General features: G+C 44.6%; 1 protein-coding gene and 1 long non-coding RNA gene across 3 annotated transcripts in view; one reads left to right on the top strand and one right to left on the bottom strand.

The window, feature by feature from the left end:
• LOC144408013 (uncharacterized) overlaps window positions 1-22,398 on the top strand; it is a 116,261-nt gene that overhangs the window by 6,900 nt on the left and 86,963 nt on the right. The gene's annotated exons all lie outside the window — the stretch shown is intronic.
• LOC120819420 (zinc finger protein 503) lies at window positions 15,076-18,442 on the bottom strand. Its single transcript, XM_040176817.2, has 2 exons — window positions 17,131-18,442; window positions 15,076-16,651 (listed from the first exon to the last, which is right to left on the bottom strand). Exons 1-2 carry the CDS (start codon window positions 17,383-17,385, stop codon window positions 15,227-15,229), a joined length of 1,680 nt encoding a protein of 559 aa, XP_040032751.1. The 5' UTR covers window positions 17,386-18,442; the 3' UTR covers window positions 15,076-15,226.

Genomic DNA, 22,398 nt, shown 5'->3' with positions numbered 1-22,398 from the left:
AATTATCGGTGCATTTAAGTGGGAATGTCTCTGCGTGATGGCCACAATATGCATTTGCCTGAAGAACTTAATTGGGGAATCTGTTTCATCGGAGTTGTCATGACCTGGTTAATCATTTTGAACAGTGTTGAGATTAAGGCTAATGCATTTACATCCTTTAGCTCCCGCGAAGGGCTGCAGGGCGTCTCCGTTCCCGCTGTACGCTTTTCCCCCAGTCAACACAACGTGTGCTACACACACACACACACACACACACACACACACACACACGCGCGCTCTCACAGCTATGCTTTCTCATTCAGACAAAGGAAAACTGCGACTTGGGACATTATTGCTAACAATGTGGGTCTGTACAAGCCAAATTTCAATAGAGCATATTTTCTCACTAGTGGTATCCAGCCACGAATATAATGTCAAGGTGAATTTTTATTTTCACTTTATTGCCATTACAATAAAATGTGTTACAAACGTAACTTTATTCACACAGTGCAGCTGGACAGACGACAATAAACGCTGCATTCAAATACACCTAAGGAAATAACCTTCTGTGCAGCTTTAATTGGTTGCATCGTAGCCTGTAACTGTACATTGTCCATATTTAAAGCTCAGTGTGTTCTTAGTTTCTACAGTTAATTCAGAGTCGGACATCCCCAGCGGACAAACAAAGGGGTCCTCTTCACTAATGGTCCCTGAGGCTCTCTCACTATCTATTGATCTGCTGTCACCCAATTTCTACGTGACTTATGCCCGGCTTAATTCCCATTACTGTGCACACTGAAGCCTTATCGGGGAGAACAATGGGCTTGTTGTCACCGAGGGCAAAAATATGAGCGGGCCTGTGACGGCGTGAGCACAAACTCATGACTTCACCTCCCCGAGCCCTCTCCATGACCTCCGCGCTCACGCGGGCCTGAAGTCTGAAGCCAGGTGTCGCAACACTAAACTCAATCCGGACCGGTTGCGGAGGAATCAGAAAATTGAATCTCGCTTGTTTGGTAAAAAAAAAAATGCTCCGCCAAAATACAGAATGGCGGCTTCTTGGCCATAAAACCGTCGCCGCGATGCAACTTTAGTCATGATGATTATTCCCTGCGTGGCCCCTTCTCCGGCTCTCCCACCGGCTAGCTGCTATCTCTTCCTTTCAATTATACGCCCCCCCCCCCTTTTTTTTCTCAGACAGAGTAATAAAACTATAAATCGTGTAACCAGCAGAAGACTTTCTGCCTCTGAACTGCTGTTGAAGCTGCCATAAACCACCCACAAAGACAAAGATAAGGATTTACAGTTATTTAACATCATCCTTGTACCCTAAATCACGCTGATAAGATAATTAAGTGATGCCTATAGGTTCTTTGTCCTCTAGCTATTGATTCTTTTAACAGAGGGCCTGTGCAATGTTTTTATCGAGCATCCTATTTGCTTTAAGCTTGAGAGTGGAAATTGAGCCATTTGGATTGCTTTATTGAACTACAGATTGTGCCCGGTGAATTAATTTGCCGGATAACGGCGCCTTCTTGTTAAATTTCCATTCAGTGGATTGACATTATTCGCTTTTTGCAGTCGGAATATTTTTTTTCATCGTCTAGGAAAATTGGAATTCTATGCCGATTGTTTCCTGGTACAAATGATGCTGTTATACATTAGTCACAAGAAGTGAGCAGGCTGAGTGTATCCAGTCTAAACGGGAACGATTGTTCCTCCAGAGTCAGAACACATGACTTGATTAACAGGACGACCTCCATCTGCAATAGTAATTGGTATTAATATCAAATGCAGCAGATAATCTCCTTGTTCGAGCGACCTCTGTTTCACCAACCCTGGAGTGTTTGTCCCTCCTAACGCAGAGTCTCCCAGTTTGAACAAAGACGTGTTTATCTTAGCGGAAGTTAGTCGCCCGTTTCAGCATGAAAACACTTATGTCAGTGCCTCCGCGACGGCCAAGCGGCAGACGTTCCCGTTTAATGATTCAATCGGTGTTTCGCCTCGAGTTCGCGACCCCAAAGCTATGATAAATGTCAAGCGCAACAATATCCTGCTAACTAGACGTGCCGCTGCCAGCCAATCATCTTTTCTTATTGACTGGGAAAGCACAGGGCGCCGTAATGTGGCTCTAAACGCCGCGTTAAGTGTGTCCATTTGGGTGACCGCGTGTTCCGGTCGTTCGGCCTTGTTCATTTTGGCTCGTACTCCGGATCCCCCGACAGGCGCCGTGTGCAAGGTCGCCGATGATGTCTCTGTGCTTTCATTAACGACGGAAACCTGGCTACGGGTTTTCAGAGGCTTCTCGGATCTCGAGCGGTTGGGGAATTTTCTCAGTCTGCAGCAGAGGTCCCCCCCCCCCCGCATCCTTCTTTACTGCGCTGTAGCTCCGCCAAACACGCTGTGTTGGTCCATCACAGAAGGATAGTGAATAAAGACGCAGCCTGTTAGTTTATTCCCCTCCTGCACGCAGTTTAATATCAGTGATCTGGAATAGTTGGCATCCCACTGCGTTTAGAAACATACGGGTCAGGTTAATGAAGTTGTGTCTCCAGCCACCTTTCCCGGTTTGTTATGAGCTTAATGTATTTTTAGTGCGGACGGTTAATTATGTTAATTGTCTCCCAGTCATGGAAACGTCAGCATGCGTTGGGAGATTGACTTGCACCAATACTCAAATTCAGCCATTGCCCCATTTGTCTCTTTGTCTCCATTTCTTCTGTCATTAACTGCGTCCATACCCGATCAACATATCTTTCAAAGAAATAGCTGAGCCATATGTTTTTGATGTGTGATGATATTTGCCAAACCGTGGAAAAAGTATGAGCACACACACACAAAGTAATAACATGTTTGCAATGCCAACAAAACTAACGGTCGCTCCAAAAATAAGCAAGTATTTTCTTACCATATATATATATATATATATATACTTTGTGAACTTATCATACCAATACAGTTCCACTGCGAGTCATTTGACAATATTTTTATGGAACCAACATGTCACTAAATATTATCTAGCAATCCCAGCAGCACCGACCTGTTCTGGGAGGCATTGATGACGCAAGAGCCACTGGGTGGGACCGTCATGCTGCTCCCATATATCAATCCCACAGAGGGCTAAAGGGACACTTCTCTATGTATAGGCCAGCTGGGTTTTATTTTGGCGGGGGGTCATTCCATTTTGTGCACAGACCTCCCAGATGGTCAGTCTCGGTGTAGTGGCTGCTGGCGAGGGGTTAAGCAGGTGGGGACCAATGGTATTCCTTTCCCTTCTTCTGAGAATATGCTTGCACTAAAAAACGAGCACACAGGGTACGAGAAAACTCTTGATTACAACAAACAAACGTTATTCCACAATGCGTTTACAATGCAAACGGTCGTACGCTGCTATACTAACGCTCAGAATCCACCAAGGCTTCTGAGAGGGGTTAACTGGCCGAGAGCAATTTATTTGTCTATTATCAGCAGGCCAAGCGTGTTAAAGGTTTCCTGCAGATCTTTATAAATTCCATGTAAACAATCCCGTGTTCTGGCGTTGCCTCATCTCAGACCTCCACAAAATGCCCTTTGAGATACTCGTGGCCACTGGTTGTGCTGCGCCTCATTAGTGAACTGTGGGAACAAAAGACTCAGACTGGAGGAGTCCAATCCCACATAAATACAGCAGAGGGGGAGGGGGGGGGGGATTATGCACAAATGTAAAACTCCTAAACAAGCAAGATTGGAAAACCCTCCGGGGCGTCTTCTAAACTTTGCCGCCGTTATCAATCAAGAATATTGCCGTGCGAGTCCACGCAGGACTTGAACAAACTGCTTCTTTAAGCATTTCTCCGGGAGGCATTAAAGTGTATTTATGGTCACCGCAGGCAGGTATGGAGGAAGATTGGCAAACATGAAAATCAAGTCCTCTCCCGGGTGCCATCTAGCTGCGCTCAGCTGTGTTAAATCATAGATGGAAAGAACAACAGTCGGGTGGCACAACGGTCCAGTCTGACGAAGCACTGCCTTGGGCCTCCGTTTTACATTCCCTCTCCAGCACGTTATTGGAGTCAATGTTTTGTCTTCATACTGGTTTCTCAGCTCTTTTTAATGAACGTCGTCTGTCTTGTTCCGCACATCAATGACATGTTCCAGTTTAATGCGACGTACAGTTTAGCGTATATTATCCAGTGCCGGGATTTAGGGGCTGCAGAAGATCCTGTTTCTGCACTTAGCTGATGTTGGATTGATTTCCTTTACGAGTATATGAATCACCGGGGTCATTACTGAGCCAGACTCTTTCATTAAATTGAGCTATATCTCCTGCGTCGACCCCGGGCCTTCGGAGAGCCCTCCAACAAGAATATACTCCGTGGGGTGAAGCCGCTCTGAAAACGGCAATATGTAAAGTATAGCGCCATTTATCTCACAATTGCGCAACGTGAGAAAATAGTTGAGAAACCTGCTCCATTTAAAAAAATTCAGATGCGTGTGGAGAGATTGTAAATATAAAGATAAGTTGATGTGGTTGATGAATGTAGAAGCAACATATTGTAGTTTATTTGAAGGAATAATGTAGTGGTAGAAAATTATAAATATGAAACGCACGTTTTTAAATGCCAGCAATGCTTTCAAAAACCCCTTTAATTGGGAGGCCTGTAACGGATCACTGCTCGCTCTCACTAGAATAGTCCTCACACACACACACGGGCAGTATTGACTTTTCAAATAAAAAGACATTAATGTAGATAACGGCCATTTTGAACCCTCATTAGTCACCGGTAATCTAGAAACATGGGCGATATATAAAGCGTGGTGTTCACGGGTAGTCATTAAAGGAGAAATAAAAGACAAAATAAATCCAATCTCTGAACGCCTGCTATTAATCACGTTGGCCACCACTGGCTGCCTGGCTGCTTAACAGTTTTATTGAGTCATTTGTGCTGGTTTCCCTGATAATCCATTTATTCTGAATAATGCCTCCCTTCATGCTCCTAGTGCTGTGTTCAGGTGATACCGCCATAAGATGCGTCTCTTTTTTTTTTTTTAGTTCCTTCCTCCGTGACAAACATATATTACTACAATTACATGTAATGGCTGACAGAAGAAAAGCAACAATTGCACATTATTCAGGGTAGCTTTTTAATGGAAGTGTTAATTAAGTATATTTTCAATTATTCCTTAAGGGGATCACAAACCGAGATATCATCGTGAATAATGTACAGCCGAGGATCTAATTAGAAGTATTTTAATGTTATTTTCGTGGCAGTCGGCAAGAGGAGTAAGCCATGCAGAGAGGTTCCATGAAACGGTGTTAGATACCGGACCAACGCACGATGACCAAAGGGTCCCGGTGCGCGACGCAACGGAGGACGTAATTCTCTGTTCGGACTCCAGAAGTGTTCCAGACATCTGCACCTTTTTTAAGGAGGCTAAAAATACCAGCGACTCGGCCGGGCTCAGTCAACCCGAACTGCTAGTTTGCAGCGAGGTGCTGTTTGGTGTCCAGATGCGCTGCTGATTTAACAGATTTTCAAGACGGATGGCGGTGAATCACTGCAGACAGACCCTGCTAAACTCCTTGATTAAGAATGTGATGCACAAAAAGGAAAATATAAACACAGAGGGCACTCTGGCACTGTTTTAGTATAAAATGGAAGTTTTTTTTCTTTCTATCTTGCACCCACATGCATCTGAAATACACATTAACAAACTAAACATAAGCTGCATGCCAAGTAAACCAGCGTGTCCAGGGGACCAACTATATTGAAACGTGTACGATTATTCACTAAATGCCAATGAAATTCCATTCCCTGTATTACTAGCAAACAAAAATATAGGAACGTTCTCCAGGATTACTCCAAGAATTGTGGCTTTAAGAATAATTTCACGGCTGCTTTTCTTTACTTTGCTTTGTTTCTTTTAGATTTTCCGCTTGGATATTTAGTGTTTTGAGAGTCCTCTGCAGCATCTCAGGAGACTTTCTCACAAGGTCCTGACTAAAAGCCCAAAGCCCATCAAGTGTCTCACACGGCACAAGTCCTGGCCCCTGATGACACGGTTCTGCAGGGAGCTTCTGCTGTCACAATAACGCGGTAGCAGGCCGGATACATCAGCGCCGCCGTGCCTTGTGGCCGCGCACTGTGACTCCGCACGTTGCTCGTGCTTGAGAGGAATAATCCACGGGAGGCAACGAATGCAACCCTTCCACTGGACACAAAGATGAACTGCGTTGCCAGTGGCCCACTTTAGTCTTAAACTGCCCTGGCTTTGGTAAAGATGGAATAAATGCAACGCGTTTGGAGCTAAATGAGTCTAGAGGGTTTGTTTTATAACTCGGCATGTAGCTCATACCTTTTCATAAGCGAGGCGTTGAAGACATTTGAAGCCGTTTGAAAGTAAAGTGTTTCCACTCTGTAACCATATGAATCCTATACTTCAAAACCAAAGTAAATTGAGATGCCTGAAGTACCGGCGCGTGGGCCCGCGCTGTGCTCGTGGCTGAGCTTCCGTCCTTCACAACCATGAATCAAAACGTCTAATTCTCACAAATTACCCAAACATTATATAGTTCTTATTTCCAGCGCTTTTTAATCTGTGTCTGGAGTATTCGCTGTCACCTCATGTTGCAAACACTGCTTTCACTCCGGCAGTTCATTGTCTTTTGATGGGCCATAAAAGGCTCCGCTTGATGGATGATGACTCGGGGCGTCTCTTTGTTGTGGGATGTGACGACTGAGTGCATGTGAGATGTGAGGAGAAGACGCGGCGCGAATGGAAGATGTCATTCACGTCTCGCGCTGATACCGAGGCCTTAAGCACGGGCTTTCATCTCTGTGAAGGATTGCAAAGCAAACACAAATAAAAGATTCCAGTGTGTTACAGTTTCCAGTGAGAAAGTTGAGTTTTTTTTTCGAACATATCGCGCGAGAGGTGAGCTTGCTGTTTTGAGTTAGTAGTTCCCGCTTAGATCGCGCCGTCGGTGATTTAGAGGCTAACAAATTGGAAAAGGTGTTTTTTTTTTTTTTTCACCAATATGACGTGTGCTCTGTCCTCTACCTGTTTGTAGAACGTGATTTACCAAGAGAGAGGACCGCTTATGTCACTGCCTTCTGATCCCGTCCAATAAATATCAAGAGCCGCATGGGCCCCGGAGTCCCCGCTGACCCCGCAACATCTGCTCAGGCACTTACCACTTAATGCATTAGCTGTGAGAACAGGGCAGGTGATTTTCAACTGTAGCCGGAGAACATGAGAAACAGATTGTGCCTCCGGTTCATGCGATTGAATTAAAATGAGTCACCCCCACCCCCCCACCCCAGCTTTTCTCATGGAATAACATCACAAATAAAGTTACGGCATAAAGGGCAGGTGGGTATTTCTGATGGGTCTGCTTGATGGTGGCAGGAAAACTGAACGTAATTGATTGCAGGCAGCTCACATGAGGAATCCATTGTGGGGGAAAGATTCCTGAGATAAATACGAGTTACCTCTATTAAAACAAAGACGTGCTTTGCGCTCTGCTTTCCAGGTTATTGCAGCCATTTGTTTTTGTGGTGATGAAGCTCTCGTGACTTGGATGTTCAAGCAGCTCAGCCTGATGCTCTGGCCTTCACGTTAAATGCTACGACTTTAATGGTCTAATCATGGATCATCGGTGTAATCACGAGAAAACCTTTACCAGCTATAAGCGCTGCTATTAGGAATTTAATATATTTGAAGCGTATTGATTAGGAGAATCCCCAGGAGGCGCTGAGAGGATGACCAAACACACAACCCTCGATGAATACGTGCAGTTATGTGAGAAATGCTGATTAACTAATTTGTAGTAAATTGGGGGTTTTTCCCTTTTTCAGTATACATATTTTAAGTGTGACCGTATTGCATATTTTGTTTTAGACAACCAAAAATACATACATCTTTAGATGGTTTTGTTTGTTTTTTAACTGGCTAATGAAATACAAGGAAGGTGAGGTGAATGTTTTTTGGGGCGCTTAAAGCATTGAATTGCACACTATTAAGTGTATCTAGCTGAACGCCTGCATCAGTGTGCCAATATATACAGACCAATACTTTCATTCCTCGAGCGATGCAGCCACCATGGCCAGAAACCGTAAAACATTTTTTAAAGGGTACTTTTCCTGTTTTTGGAAAAGTACTTCCATGTATTTTATACTGTTATTTGTGGAAAGCGATCCTTTTGAGGTTTGACCGTGGCCGAAGGAACATGTGATTTTTGTCTTTGGTGCAGATCCAGGAATTGTTTGAGTAACTTTGAGACGGGGAACCTTTTTTGAACATTTACACCTACTCATTTACTTCCTCTTGACTGCTCCACTTCCACTTGAATGGAAACCATCAGGCACCCATTACTGTCTCAATAATGTTTTGGGGAAAATCTTGATTCTGCTACGACTACAACAAATAAATCTCATTAAAATCTGAAATTTATAATGCATAAAAATGAATTATTGGGGCCATGAGGATGTATGTTCTCTCCGAATGGTGTCTGGCTCAGGATGAGTTCAGAAATCATGGACGTAAAAGAATGCTTGTGAATTTGCACTTGTGCCACCTGTGTGGGAGGAACACAGACTGGAACCACATTTTAAATCCTCCTGTCAGTTGAAAATGAGTAATGTGCTGCAGACCGTCGCCTCAGGATGAAGTCATATCTGAAGCAGTATTTGAAGGATAACAAAAAAACAGAATACCTCAAATTGCCTCCTGTCATTTCCCTAAACTAACTATATATATATATAATATATATATATATATATATATATATATATATATTTTGAAGATATATATATATATATATATATATATAATCTCTTTGTTTTACACAACGATTCTCAGCCATCTGGTCTTCATTTCCTGCGAGGTTCAAGATGGTGGTGAGTTTAAAAAAAGACCCTCGTTTGAACTGAGGACTAATGTAGCCAGGATGGAATCTGTCATTCAGTCTATTGCATGTTGATGACTGAGGGCAGTTTCAGCTGTAAGCGGTCCATGATTTATGGACACCGAGTGAACTTTTGTAAGCAAAAGCCAACTAAGAGTTCAGAGCAGCAACTGGACTTTTTTTTTGGCCGCAGCACGGCTGCGTTTTCTTTCCATTCATGCCAAAGTATTTCGCACGGCAATTAGCTCCGTCCTCATTTGGGTGTGCAGTCCCACTGGGTTAGCGGAGCCATTTATCATCCTCGGGGCCTGGAACTCTGCAGCTCCGTCCCAGGTAGTTTTTGTAAACAGCCATTGGCCCGGCTCTTTGCATTTCACCAAATGAGAGGGAGACGCAGTGGTTTCGAGGTTCTGCCATCCATCCATCTGTCAGATGCTTTGCTGTTTCTCTACAGGTGTGAAGTCAAAAGGGAAATGTCATTTCACACGGCTCATTTGTCATCTGGTAACTACATGGTTGGTGAATAGAGTGATGACATCATGGCCCCTTGCTTTTTGTATGTGTGTGTGTGTGTGTGTGGAGGGTCTGGATTTGGGTTGTAGAGAAAGAAGGTAAATTGTGTGTATGCCTCAATAAAGGAAAAAGTTATTCCTTTTTATTTAATATTAACAATATGACGTCTTTTAGCGAGAAGCCTTTTTACAGCAGACTTGGAAGTTTAGCATGCGTTTGCACAGATAAAGTTAGATATATAACCTCATTAGGGACATACTAGAGACTATTCGTTTTGAATGCTGATCAATGTTTTCAGTTCCATTGAAACGTACTTGTTGGCTCTGCTCCAAGTGTTTCTAGCTTACATTTGAGCAGCCAGAGCCATAAACATATGCCGTTTTGTGTTGTTGGCCGAAAAAAATCTTCAGAGGAAGTCATTGAACTACAGCATGAGCATTTTTCCATTTTCACATCCATCCTTGGAGAGTCATTACTTTACAAAGAGCTTGCCAACCGGTTCCGAATCCATCACTTGTTGAACCGACACTTGCCGCGGCCTCCGTCGCCGCTGTGTCTTTATCAATCAGAATTAAGGAATTAGATTAAGCTCTTTGCGTTTCCCCCGTCTTAAGTGGAGTCACACTGCAGTGCCGACCCAGGGGTTATGGCGAGTATCAGAGGGGACTAATTGTCAAGGTTACGTCCCAGGCGGATGATTGATGCGAGGCCGGGCTGTTTTTGTCAGCCTGTCAGGTGGCTGGAATGTTTAATGTTCTCATTATTGGGGCTCGCGGATTCTCACAGGTCACCATCTGTCGTGCAACACCACAGGGAACATTGCTGAAGGGGAATCGCTATATTAAGGCCCATCTTCGTGTCCGTCATTAGTCCGGGGCGCGGCGTACACCGGGCGACGGCACGGCGTTGAGGGGAGAAGAAAGCTGACGGCTGCAAAGCCAGTCACGCAATAAAAAGTGAGAGGTGAGACGCCGAAGACAAGAGGAGGGGAAACGAGTCCTTTCCCAGTGTCGTTGTAAGATGGATTGTTTTCCGCCGATCTAATTTTGGATCATACGAAAACAGTCCATTTGTCTTAAAGAAAAATGATGTGCCACATGGCGCAGATGGAATTCCTTTTTTTTTTTTGAAAGCTGAGGGATTAAAGAGAAACTCTGCTCCTCATCCCTAATCACGAGCTGTAGATTACTCCGCCGATTTAACCAGATGGCGGGCGAGATTCTGAAGGCGCTTCTGTATATTAATGAAGAGCAGTCTGTTATATTTGACTTGGGTAAGTGAAACGTCCATCACCTGTAATGGACTGCCAGCTGCCATTCTGCATTTTGCACCACTTTGGGTCCACGTGGCGTTTTTCCTTTTCAACGTTATTGAAGGGAAGTTTTTGTTTCCTGCTATTCTCCGTCCTCGTCACTGCAAATGTAAATACATATTTATTCTACACCAGGAAGAGAAGTCTCAACAGCTAATTTCCTCTCTTGGGTCAGGGCAATAATTCTGACCCTAAAACTGTCACGCTGGGCGAAGCAAACGAGTTCAATAGCAACTTGATTAAGTGAGCCTGCCGACATGACCGCAAACACGGCAAAGCCGTATGTTAATAGGAAGGGTGAGATGAAGCGGCGCAGATAGCGGCACAGTTTCTGGCCAGTCCTGCGTTGGTTGTATGGAGCCGTTAACCTTAAGGAACGGCTCATGTGGCTTCGCTTTATTGTAAGTTAGTTCGTGTGCCATGTAATGTTTCGTTGCCTTCTGCCCCGCTAAGCCTCTAAAAGACACAAAAATAGTGTGTGACTTTCTCCAGATATTCGTTCTGGACGCCCGCTCGCTGCATTTAGCACTCGTTTGCCAAAGAAACTGATCATATTTGTCTGAGAATGTCGGTGGGAAGGGACTGCCAAAAACCTAAAGAGGTAATGAACACATGTTTGCCAGCTCGAGCATCCAGGAACTCCCTCCGTGAATATGGCAAGCCTTATTTTAAACCAACGGGGGGGGTTGGCTGCATTTCCCAACCAGAGAGCACGAACCGCTCGGAAGCACAATGCCAGCGTGTCATACATTTAAACACTGTTAAATTAAAGGCTGTTTACCGTTTTTCGGAGCCCATTCATCTTCCTCAACGTTAATCTGCTCCTTGCAAATTTGTCAGTAAGCGCTTCCACATGCCGGGGCAAGGAGGGCGAAAAAGTTGGGGTTATCAGAGGAGGGTTTCTTCCGTCAGCCTGTAGGTAATTAGCCACCTCCACCACAATAAGGCCATAAGTCATTAATCACCCGGACCCGAGGTGGAAGTCGACTCACTGGAAGCAAGACGTTTTTGAGACAAAGTTTCCCGCCTGTGACGGACTTCAAAATGGCCCCTGTCAGTGCCGTGTAAATTATAGGGTGTGTTGAGTTCTGAAAGACAAGGGCCCACTGTTTAACTCGCTGTTGCTCTTTGCTTTGTGTGTTGACAGACTCTCCTTTGAGGGGAAAATCCCGCTTTTGTCCGTTTCCCCATCGCCTGGCTTGTCGCTCGGAAAGACTAACTTTATTATGCAGTACGCAGAATCCACGCGCACACATCCTCGCTGCATTGGGATGCCCACTTTCTTCCTCTCACGATGCTTCAGCAGCGTTAACACGCAAGGTGACAAGCTCCAAAGGTCAAAGGCTGCGTAAAACCCAGCTTCAACTTTCCGTTCCTGTCGTTTAGGTGTCTTGTCAAAAGGGAGGAAATGATGGGTTGATGATAAATATCGGGCTCGTTTGGAAAAGCAAACGCCTCCTTCCTGCAAACATAAACCACCATGTTTTTCGGGTTGATGGAAGACACACTTCTCGGCTGATTTGAACGTGCAAAAAGTCCCCCCTTTTTTCCATTTGCTTCTGTAAACAGATCTGCTGCCTTCCCAGAGCACACGAGCACGCAGGGAGATTCATTCAAAGCGACAAAGGTTTACGCAACATCGGGGAAATCCCTTGATTAGATCATTAATACTGCTGACAGGAGAGCGCTAAATTCATTACATGACCATAACATCTGTAACAAGGTTGCGACTGATGTGGATGAATTGGATGCATGAGGCCACTTCTTAAAAAGTCCGATTTCGTACTTCGCTTTGAGGAGCAGCGGCTCGGCGTTACGCCGACCACAGCAGTGTAGCACATGGTGCGCAGCTGTGCGAAAAATGTTTTTTTCCTTCTTCTTCAAATCGACGTGGTGCGTTGGACGGACGGCGTTGGGTCGATCTTCCCCCCCCCCCTCAGGTGAAAGGGCATGAGTTTTACGCATGCTGCAGTTCAAAGCAGAACAGGTGGGGCCCCCACCGGGATTCAACTCGCCGTGCAGGGTCTGTGTTGATGTGTTGAACTACACATCCATGTGGGAAAGAGATCCCCTCCTATTATGAAGATTTTAACATTTTACGTAGTAAAGAGACGCAGCAATAAGCCTTTATCCCTTCAGCATCTGCCCCCCCTCCCCGATGACGTCCTTAAGGAAATGCACTTCTAAACACAAAGGGTAAACACGACAGACAAAAGGTATGACAATTCCAACTTGTTGGGGATTGCACTCTCAATCCATTGCAAAATATTAATGTATCTGATACTATTCAGTATTATGAACACTGGTTAGACAGCAGAGCTCATGTTGAACAACTTTTGAACTTGATGTTGTTGTTTTTTTAAATTCGCAGTCCTCCTTTCTAAAACATACAAATGACAAAATAAAAGTCTTACCACGCAAAATAGTTTTCTTTATAAAGGATTAAACCTTTTACTGTAAGAATAGCTACACATTTCAACTCTGGAGACTCATTCAAAACCCCGACCCGAACCGCTGCTTTGTAAGCAGTTAGTATTAATGATCCATTTTTTTACAGTGCCATTGCGAGCAGATAAAGATGCATTTTCATGGGTTTATTAATGACCACTTGCCTTATTAATATTTGCCAACTAAATTTTTTGCCTTGTCATTTCTGTTTTTATATCAGCTTCCACTTGCTGTACGGATGTCCTGAACTTTGGTGCTGAGTTCATTAAGTTATATTTGCTTAAAACCACATTTAAAAGAGGTGTTTCTTAAATGACTTGCGAATAGAAGTGTTTAAGAAACTTATTCGTCTGAGAGAATTACTCATCTTTTGGAATTTGCAACAGTTTAAATTTCTCTTTTCTGTTAAGTTTTTTTTTTTTTACAACATCTGTCAATTTTCTGTTTATAATTTGTTTTCGGTCTGGACAAGGTCTGGATTTTACTGAAGCTAAACAGTATCATTATTTTATCCATACTACAATGGTGATTTAACATAACAAGCAATTAAGGATTCTAAGGCACAAACTTCATATTTATTCCTATATTAAAAATAGTTATACTATAAAATTGACTCAATCATTTATTGACCGTTTTCTGTTCCTAATCTGAGAATGTTTGAATTTATACCTCCCACACAAAATGAAATGTTGGGGAATAATATTAAAACATCCTAATCCCCTTTGTTCACCTCCCGTTGTAAATGGGAAAAAAAGATGTCTCAGCAGTGCTGAGTTGTATGTTTAGGATCTTTATTACCATCCATCACGGAGCTATGTTAGGAACACATTTACATGAAGGATGGGTGGATTTGATGAATACGACATCTGACTGTTAATGATGGTAATTTTATTGCTGGAGAACAGCCTGATTTCCTGAGGATTAACCACACGGTTTGCTTGTTGATTTTTTATTAAATACTTATGCCGTGCTATATTTTGTGTTCTCTGCTTCGTGGCTCCATATGGAACACAAAAACTTTGGAAACGTCCAACGTCTGTCATTGTAAATCTTTTTAGCGAGCTCCCTATTGATAGTCATTGATAAACCCAAGAGATAATGCACACACACACACACACACACACACACACACACACACACACACACACACACACGGTTAAACCATGAGGTTAAAAGAATCGTGCATTCCTGCAGAAACGTCACTTAATATAGAAACACATCTAAAAGATTTAAGTCATAAGTTATCCACCTGTATGCCCTTTGTAAGGCCTTGAACACCAACAGATATGAAGGACAAAACCAAGGTTATGAATTAAATTAGCTTTGGGAATTCAAAAGTTTGCCATGACTTTAAATGTTCCTGCAGACTAACTTACTAAATCTGGACAAATTGGATTGATGAATAAATAATACGTATGTTTGATTAAAACAAAACTACTGTTATATAACTGCAGTCAAACTATTGCGCCAAAAACAAAACTAATATAAATAATACATTCTTCTGATAAAAACATAGTTTTGAGTTACGTCAAATCAGATTAAGTTAATAAATTGATTCTAATATTGTACATATGTTGAGTTTATACCCTAAAAATTAAGCAGTGGCCGAGCGGTTTCTAGCTTTAAAAATGACATCAATGTAAAATCGGGCTTCATAAAAAGCTTTCGCTAACCCACAAAATAAATGGATGACAGTTCTGAAGAAGCTGCTCTAATAGATTTTCCACGTCAATCATTCTGTCAAATCACTGAGGACTGAAGAGTGTCCATCCCATCTGATGAGGATTCAAATAACGTTTTCAAGGTTAATTCAGCACGAAAACAAATCAAATCCATATTTTTTCAAGTCCCATTTCAAACTAAGGAGTCAATGCACAGCAGGTAAACAAAGCAATACTCTCACCTGTGTAAAATAATGCACATTGAGTCTTCAAAGTTATATTATTTTTTTTATTTTAAGTCACGCTTGAAGCTATCGCAAATAAATACACTGATCCCCACATGGATCCAGTCCCTGCATGAAGTACAATATAAAACTCATTGGGCCTAAATCTTTTTTGTTTTTATAAATGTATAATTCTTTGATTCTACTGGTATCCTAAGGCCGAGGCTGTTGTCAGTCTTTGTCCATAAAAGGCGTACGGGGAATAATACGCCCCCGTTGCCGCGGGCACCGGCACCGGGGCTCCGGGCGTGTGCATGGGGCTCTTTGAATAAGGGTGATAGCGGCTGCTCAGTCCGAGGTGATGGTGCGGGCCCCTGAGGGCCAGCGCCCCGGGGCTTCCGGGGCTGCCATTGGGAGGCATGTGCATGTGACACGCCATCGCGGCGGCCGCGGCGGCGTTGGCGAGGGAAGACGACCCCGGGTACCCGGATAGCAACTTGTCCGTGCCGGCAAAGGCCGTGTGAGTCCGCAAGTGACCGAGGAGCTCCTCGGAGGAGGAGAAGCGCTTGTCGCAAGGTCCGTTGGCAGACACCCAGTTACATATGTGCGGCAGGGGGTCATTCGGAAGTATAAACCCGTACGGATACAAGGGATGTCCGCTGAAAGACGGGGCCGAGGAGTGCACGCCGTGCAGCGGGTGCGCCTGGTACATGAGCGGGTATCCAGATTTGAGCGCGGCGGCCGCCGCAGAGTCGTGCGCGCAGTTGGCGCTGGACGCGCCGGACAAGTGGCTCGTGCAGTGGTAGCTCAGGCAGTAGGGGTCCCGACACAGACTGGCGGACATTAGGGACGGCGGCGAGGATCCAGCCAGGGGACTCGTCCCGGCTTTGCTGCAGCCCATCGAGCCGGCGGCAGCGAACTGTGCGCTCAATAGCTGACTGCTGGATTTCGCGTGGTCGAGGTTCATCCCGTGAGGGAGGAACGACTGCGGGTAGCCCGCGTAGGCACCCGCCAAACTTCCAGGATAGGAAATACCGGCGGGGGACATGGGGAAAACGGTGTGACCGGGCTTATATGGGGAAACTGGGGCCACCAGCCCAGAGCCGAGAACGGAGGACGATGAGGTTACAGATGGAGAGTCTGATGTGCGCGTCTTGGATCCAGATGTGCTCTCCTGGTGATGGCTGCCATCAGAGGTAATTCCACTTAACCTGTGGCTGCCGTTATTATCTGCAGTGCTGCTTTTATTGCTATCAGACTCCTTCTTTCCCTCCTTGTCCTCCGCCTTGCCGTCGGCCGGCAGAGGGGAGACTGATGTGCAGGAGCTGGGGCTGCCTGTCCTTGGGCTGAATGGCTGGCAGGTGGCGCTAGGCACCCGGAAACTGGTTTTATCTCCACTGAGGCTGCTGCCCGAGTCCTTCTTTTCCGACGATTTGGAGTAAGGTTTGAAGCTAGATTTGTCCTCGGCTCCGATGTCGCTCATTTTCAGCGGACCGGATTTGGTGTCCTTGTCACTAGATCCATTGGAGGTCACAGAGGACAGCTTGGAGGAGGACGGCGGGTCCGGCTTTCCGATCTGGGAGCACGTCTGGGCCAAGAGAGCAAGTGGACTTTTCTTTGCATCCAGCTGCGAAATAAGACACAGGACACTTTTAATACAAACCACGCAAGACACGTGTACATGTTATGTGTTGTGGCAAATAAGCACACAGGACAATTTCGCGTAGTTTACGCATTGCGCATGAACTTCTCTGGATGAAACTAAAAAACAACTCCGTGTAAATAGGGAGCGCGCGCGCGCACGGAGCTGATTTACATGACACCGAAGAACGATCGAACGTGACATTACAAACACGGACATCAGTTTGCTACAACACGGTCTTAAGTCCAAATTCAACCCGCAGTCCAAAAAAAAGAAAAATCCCGGATATTGGGTCTAAAAAATCTAATTAGGGGGCTATTCTTTCCCCCCGTAAAACACGATGTTACAATCTGTCCAGAAAAAATATAACTGGAACAGCCGATTTGAGGCGTTGGAAGTGAAACACTCTCCGATTGGAGCCCGTGCGCGCAAACGTTCTGCCAAAACACCGCGTCGGTTCTTACCTCGATGGGACTGATGGGAGTGGACGGCAAAGGCTGAAGGTACTCCGGGTGTAACATGTGTCCTGCCCGAGCGGTAAGCATTTTCAAAACCTTTATGGGGAGACGACTGGCTTGGCGAGAAGGGTGTGCAGCGGAGACGGGGTTGTGGAGGAATAGCCGGCTGATCTTCACTGCGCCCTTCTCCCCCGAGGAGCCGCTCTCCCACGCTGGATTGGTGCTATTTCTCAGGACAGAGACCGTGGGCGATGTGATCATGACCCAATTCTCGCGGAAACGGCTGAGAAATACATGTGTGTCTGTGGGGTAAATGAAGCCAAAATGCTCAAAGTCGTCAGACGGTTAAAAGCCGGATGAAGTAACAAACGACGTTAAATCCTCCAAAGAGACGCGCGGTGTGTGAGAGCAGAATCCGCGCGGCCGCGTTGCTTCGTCCCGGGCGTCGCTGTGACTCTGCGCGGCTGAGGGTCCGAGCGCGCACTCGTGTGTTTACGTAGTGCTGCGCGCAGCAGAGATCACTCCGCCTCCTCTCCAGCGGCCGCGGGATAAAGTCCGCGCATCACGGCCGTCGCCGCCTTCCAATCAAAAGGGAGATCCCGGGGTGAAGGAGGAAGGGGCTCCGGTGAATGCGACGACTTCTCCTCCTCCCTCCCTCCTCGTGCGAGTGCGCGTTCCACGTTTCAGCCACTCGGAGCGCGTTTAATTTCGAGTTTGCACAGGAGTGTTTCCGGGATTGGCCGCTTCATCGCACGCGCCGCCCTTGCAGCCAGTGTGGTTTTTGGGGAAGGTGGACCGGGTTGACATCTGGATCAAAACTACATTGTTTTACACCTTCTTTCTTCTTCCCCAAGTGAGGACAAGTTGCGTTGCAATTCACACTTTATTCCAGACGAAGTATGAAATGCTTTTGTTTGAGGGATTCTGGGCAAAGTGACTCCTCTGAACCAATATGTTGTACATTAACACACATTTTCCACCGTAAGTCCTTTTTGAGTAAATATTCCTTAAACTGCCCATCTTATTAACTCATTTGCAAATGATTCCTCCTTATAAGAAGCAGGGCATCTTTGCACCAGATGTAGAACTTCTGACACCAAAAAAAGTAACCGTTGGCCTTTCTGAACAGACATTGACTTCAACGTGCACTGATAACCATCGGCATGTTTCACATTTCAACTTTCTCCTCTCAATCAGGCCGCCTGTCATCTGTCACTTTCTTGTCGTGCACGGCAGATATCTGTCAGCTGTCTGCAGTTTTTTTTTTTGTGTGTGTTTGCCTCTTCTCAGTCGTTATTCAGGTCAACGACTGCAGAGTGAATCCATGCGACGTGGAGTGAGGAAGAGATGTGTCCCTCCCTCTTGCTGCTCCATCACGATTCAGCCGCGTTAGTCTGCTTGGTCTGGTTGAACTCAAAACTGTGATTTGTTTAATTGGAGATAAGCTGTGGGGCATTTTGGCAGCGCTTTAATTCTGCGACAGACATCTATTTAACAGCATGTCCTTTTTTCCCCCAAGTCTCCTTTTTGTCTTTGGATTAAAAATATTCCACCACATTCCAGCCAAAAATGATTTCTTTGGATTCCAAGAACGCTGAAGAAAAAAAAAAAACCTTTTGTAGCTGCCATTAATCATTTAAAGCTTCCACACTTCTTCTCATCGAAATACACCCACTTATCTTATTACTCAATAGCCTATAAATGTCTTGCTGATCAGGCGAAAGTTAAACATATGCAAGTGTTTTTTGATTGATAACAGGGGTGCTGTTTTCGGCAACGGCTGTCAAGCTCTGACACAACGCTTTGAGTTATTGGGGCAGAGAAGGGCGACTATAAATTTCGACCGTCAGGCAAAAACTCCTTTTATTGTGGACGTGATGGATGGCTCGCTGCGGCAGACACCAAATTCTCGGCTTTATCCGTAAATGGCTGCACATTTTTTTAGCCGCCGTAATTCATTACTTTAAAACGGAAAGCTTAAAACCGCCTGGTAGTGTTTTACACAAGGACACATTTATGAATCACCAAGAGTCTGTGCAAACACAAGCATTTACAAGCAGGGTTTGGGTACACCTCATGTAGGTGATTATAAAACAAGCCTCTATTCTGGGCTTTGCATTTTTAAGATCAAGGATTAACCTTTTAATTCAAGGATTTAGTCGTGTTTTTCTTCAAAAGTCCAGTTTAGTCAAGAATTCAGAAAAAAGTCAAACTTCTGCAAAGTGAGGAGTAAACTGAGTTGAGGTTCGCTGAATCCTTTTTACAACACGCAGTGTTTCTTTATTAAACTCACCCAAAGGGCAGTCGGTTACAAATATCCAAAATATAACATTTTAGCCCCACAAATTGACATCTATATAGGAAAAATGTGTTCATTTGACACATAGCCCATGGTTTTCTCAGAATCTTTATTTCATTATTTTAAGGATACATTTACATTTTACATACATTTTTTTTTGTGTGTTTTTGTTCCCATATCAAATATGAGCAAAGTTGGTGGTTGATTTTATCCTCCAGCAGTCTCCTGCATTAACTTTTATGGCTTTAAAGTAAACCATAAATGTTGACAACTTTACCGTTTATTGGTTGATTAATAATTGAAAATAATTACAATAAGTCAGTAACAAGAGCTGCTTCTATGACTGTTGTATAATGTTTGTTGTATAATTTAGCTCTGCAAGTAAAATGGTTACTGCAGCGTTGATTGAACAAATTCATGCGTACGATACTGTAGTTCAGTTTTTAAAATCTAAAGTGTTTTTTCTATTAAATGAAAATTGCTGATGACGAAATGTAAAAGTCATATCTCTGTGGTTTTTCAGAGCGTTTGGAGGTCCCAGGTATCCATGAACGGTATGAAGGGAAGTCACTGCTCCAGTCCGATGATAATTCTGCTCCCCAGACTTGTACGTGCACATCAAAAACATCACAAAGGACCTGTAACTGGAAAAATGTCAAATTCAGGCGCAGAAGCCCTTGGAGACAGGGGGGGGGGTAGATAAAGGCTGCATTATAATGTCTAGGAAATGGAATAAGAAATTCCCTCGACCCGACGTGAAAATTCACCTTGTGTCAGTCGGCACAGGGCGCGCCGCGTCAGCAGCCAGACATGCCGACTGGATCTGACAGGTAAAAAGGGGAGATGATGGTTAGAAGGTGCTATTGTTTCATGCCACTTTCCTGACCTGTCAGGTCCCGGCGCAGAGGCCTGTATCCAGGACCTCCTTGTCACATGAAAACAGCCTTAAAAGGCCGTTATCCAGACTATGGTGATTGCTCCTGTTTAATTGATTTGCTTTCCACTGAGGCCTGTCACATTAATAATGGTTAAGTACAGCCCCAGAGTGTCACCCAGAGTGGTGCGTCTATCTGGAAATTAGCAGCCTTAACTAACTGCGGTCCTGTGAAGCAAGGACTGTGGGAACATAGGGGATGCGGCCTTTATACTTGGGCTGAAACTATGGTATTCACAATGTAAATGCTCCCTGTAGAAATCCAGCAGTTGTTATTTCACCCTTTTTATATATTCAACATTTTAAAACCTGCTTTTTACGGCACGCATAGAAATAGTCTCATGGACTACCAGCCAAAGTAAAACAGAATTACGCTGACAAGTAAATGGTGTTGAGTGAATAAGACTTGGATTACGCTCTCTTCACCACTTCACAGGATCCTTTGACAGGTTGCAGTAGACATTAAGTCTCTCTGGATATTTCCATGACTGACGGGACAGTTTGAAATTGCTCCAATCACCTCGATAGCATTGTAATGCACCTTGCATGTGGACTGTCTTTAAAGTGCAGGAAATTGGACTCTTAAGGTGACCATTGCCTTTCAACCAAACATGACAAGGAAATAGACTGCTTTTCTCCTGAGAGGGGAAAAGGGCCCCACAGACACCGAACAAGAGGGTACAGGAGGAAGTGTCAGGAAGTATTACAGATTTTATGTGTTTTAATACGGGACATTTCAGATACCACAGAGTCACACCCATTCCCTTTTGATTACATCCAATACACCCCCCCCCCCCCCCCCGTTTGCGTCAACCACTGTAGCGTCGCCCTCATTTGCAGGAGCTCAACTCGGAGTGCAACTTCTTCACGTCAGCTATCTCGCCCGGAAGTCAGGCGGCGGCGGCGCAGCACGGCGGTGCGTTGGAAAAGTTGAGGGGCTGCCAAGATCGGTGGCGGTGAAGGGTCTTTTTTTTTTTTTTTTTTTTCACCGTGTCTCCTCAATTAGTTAAAGCTGGTCAGGAGTAGCAAGTAAAGCCTATGGAGATTACATGCTGTCGTCCACTTGCCATCAGGTAGGTGAGGATCCTGGCGGGTTGTAGTCATGCTGTAGAGAAGAGTTAACTTCACCTACTTTCCCTGTTAGCCCTGGAACCAATGGCTCAATGCAACCTGACAGCTGCCATATTACTGGTTCAGAACTTTGTTGAAACTTCACGGAGCGCCTGTAAAACCGACCGTACTGGATCTGCTTGTCTAGTAGCTGTCGTGTCTAGGGCAATCTGACCTAATGCGATGACATCAAAGCACTGACTGTGAAGTTGTGCTGCAAATTTGAATTCCAATCATGGCTTCCTATGATGATTTTCATTATGGATAAATATGTTGATTTGTTTATTGGGTTGTTTACAAAATGGTGAGAAATTGGATTTCTTCAATGCCAATTTGGCCTAAAATGTTGTCTTTGGTTTTAACAAACGGTTCTAAACTATCTTCCTGTAAATAAGTTTACAGGGATGTTGAACAGAAAAAATATTAACTATAACTGTTGATAATTCCAGTACCGAATCTCAAATGAGTTAAAAAGAGACACACACACACACACACACACACACACAGAGCATCTGTTTGGCAGTGGGTGTCGAATCAACATTCTCCTCGTCGGCACACATGCAGCACTAGATGCCGATTCCTCACATTTACTAGATTTAATTTATGGAGCCTAAGCCGGGGTGAAAATGTACAGGTAGCGTGTTATGACACTGGAAGCGCTGCGCGGGTCGGGATGAATGTCTGTGATGGGCAGATTATTCAGACTAAAGTAGGCCTAAAGAATGATCTTGTCACATTTCACAGGCGGGATTAGGGACACGCGGGAGGAGCGCTTCAGTCAGGAATTAGCGTCATGTGGTCGGCTGGAGACGAGCATGCAAGGCATTCGCCGAGACAGCCTTGGACACTTACTGCTCCATTTGTCTACTTAGTGATCAAATACCGAGGTTGATGGTTATTTCTCTGTCGTTTGTGGTTTATGTGATACGTG

Source organism: Gasterosteus aculeatus, chromosome 5, assembly GCF_964276395.1.
Source record: "Gasterosteus aculeatus chromosome 5, fGasAcu3.hap1.1, whole genome shotgun sequence".
Taxonomy (NCBI): Eukaryota; Metazoa; Chordata; class Actinopteri; order Perciformes; family Gasterosteidae; genus Gasterosteus; species Gasterosteus aculeatus.
Note: the sequence above shows the minus strand (reverse complement) of the source record. Positions and strands in the feature narration are given on the sequence as shown.

Bases quoted from the DNA above. Each gene is read 5' to 3' on its own strand.
- LOC120819420 (XM_040176817.2), bottom strand. From the start codon at position 17,385: ATGATCACATCGCCCACGGTCTCTGTCCTGAGAAATAGCACCAATCCA. The intron at 16,652-17,130 runs GTAAGAACCGAC...CTTATTTCGCAG, and splicing joins CTCCCATCAGTCCCATCGAG to CTGGATGCAAAGAAAAGTCC.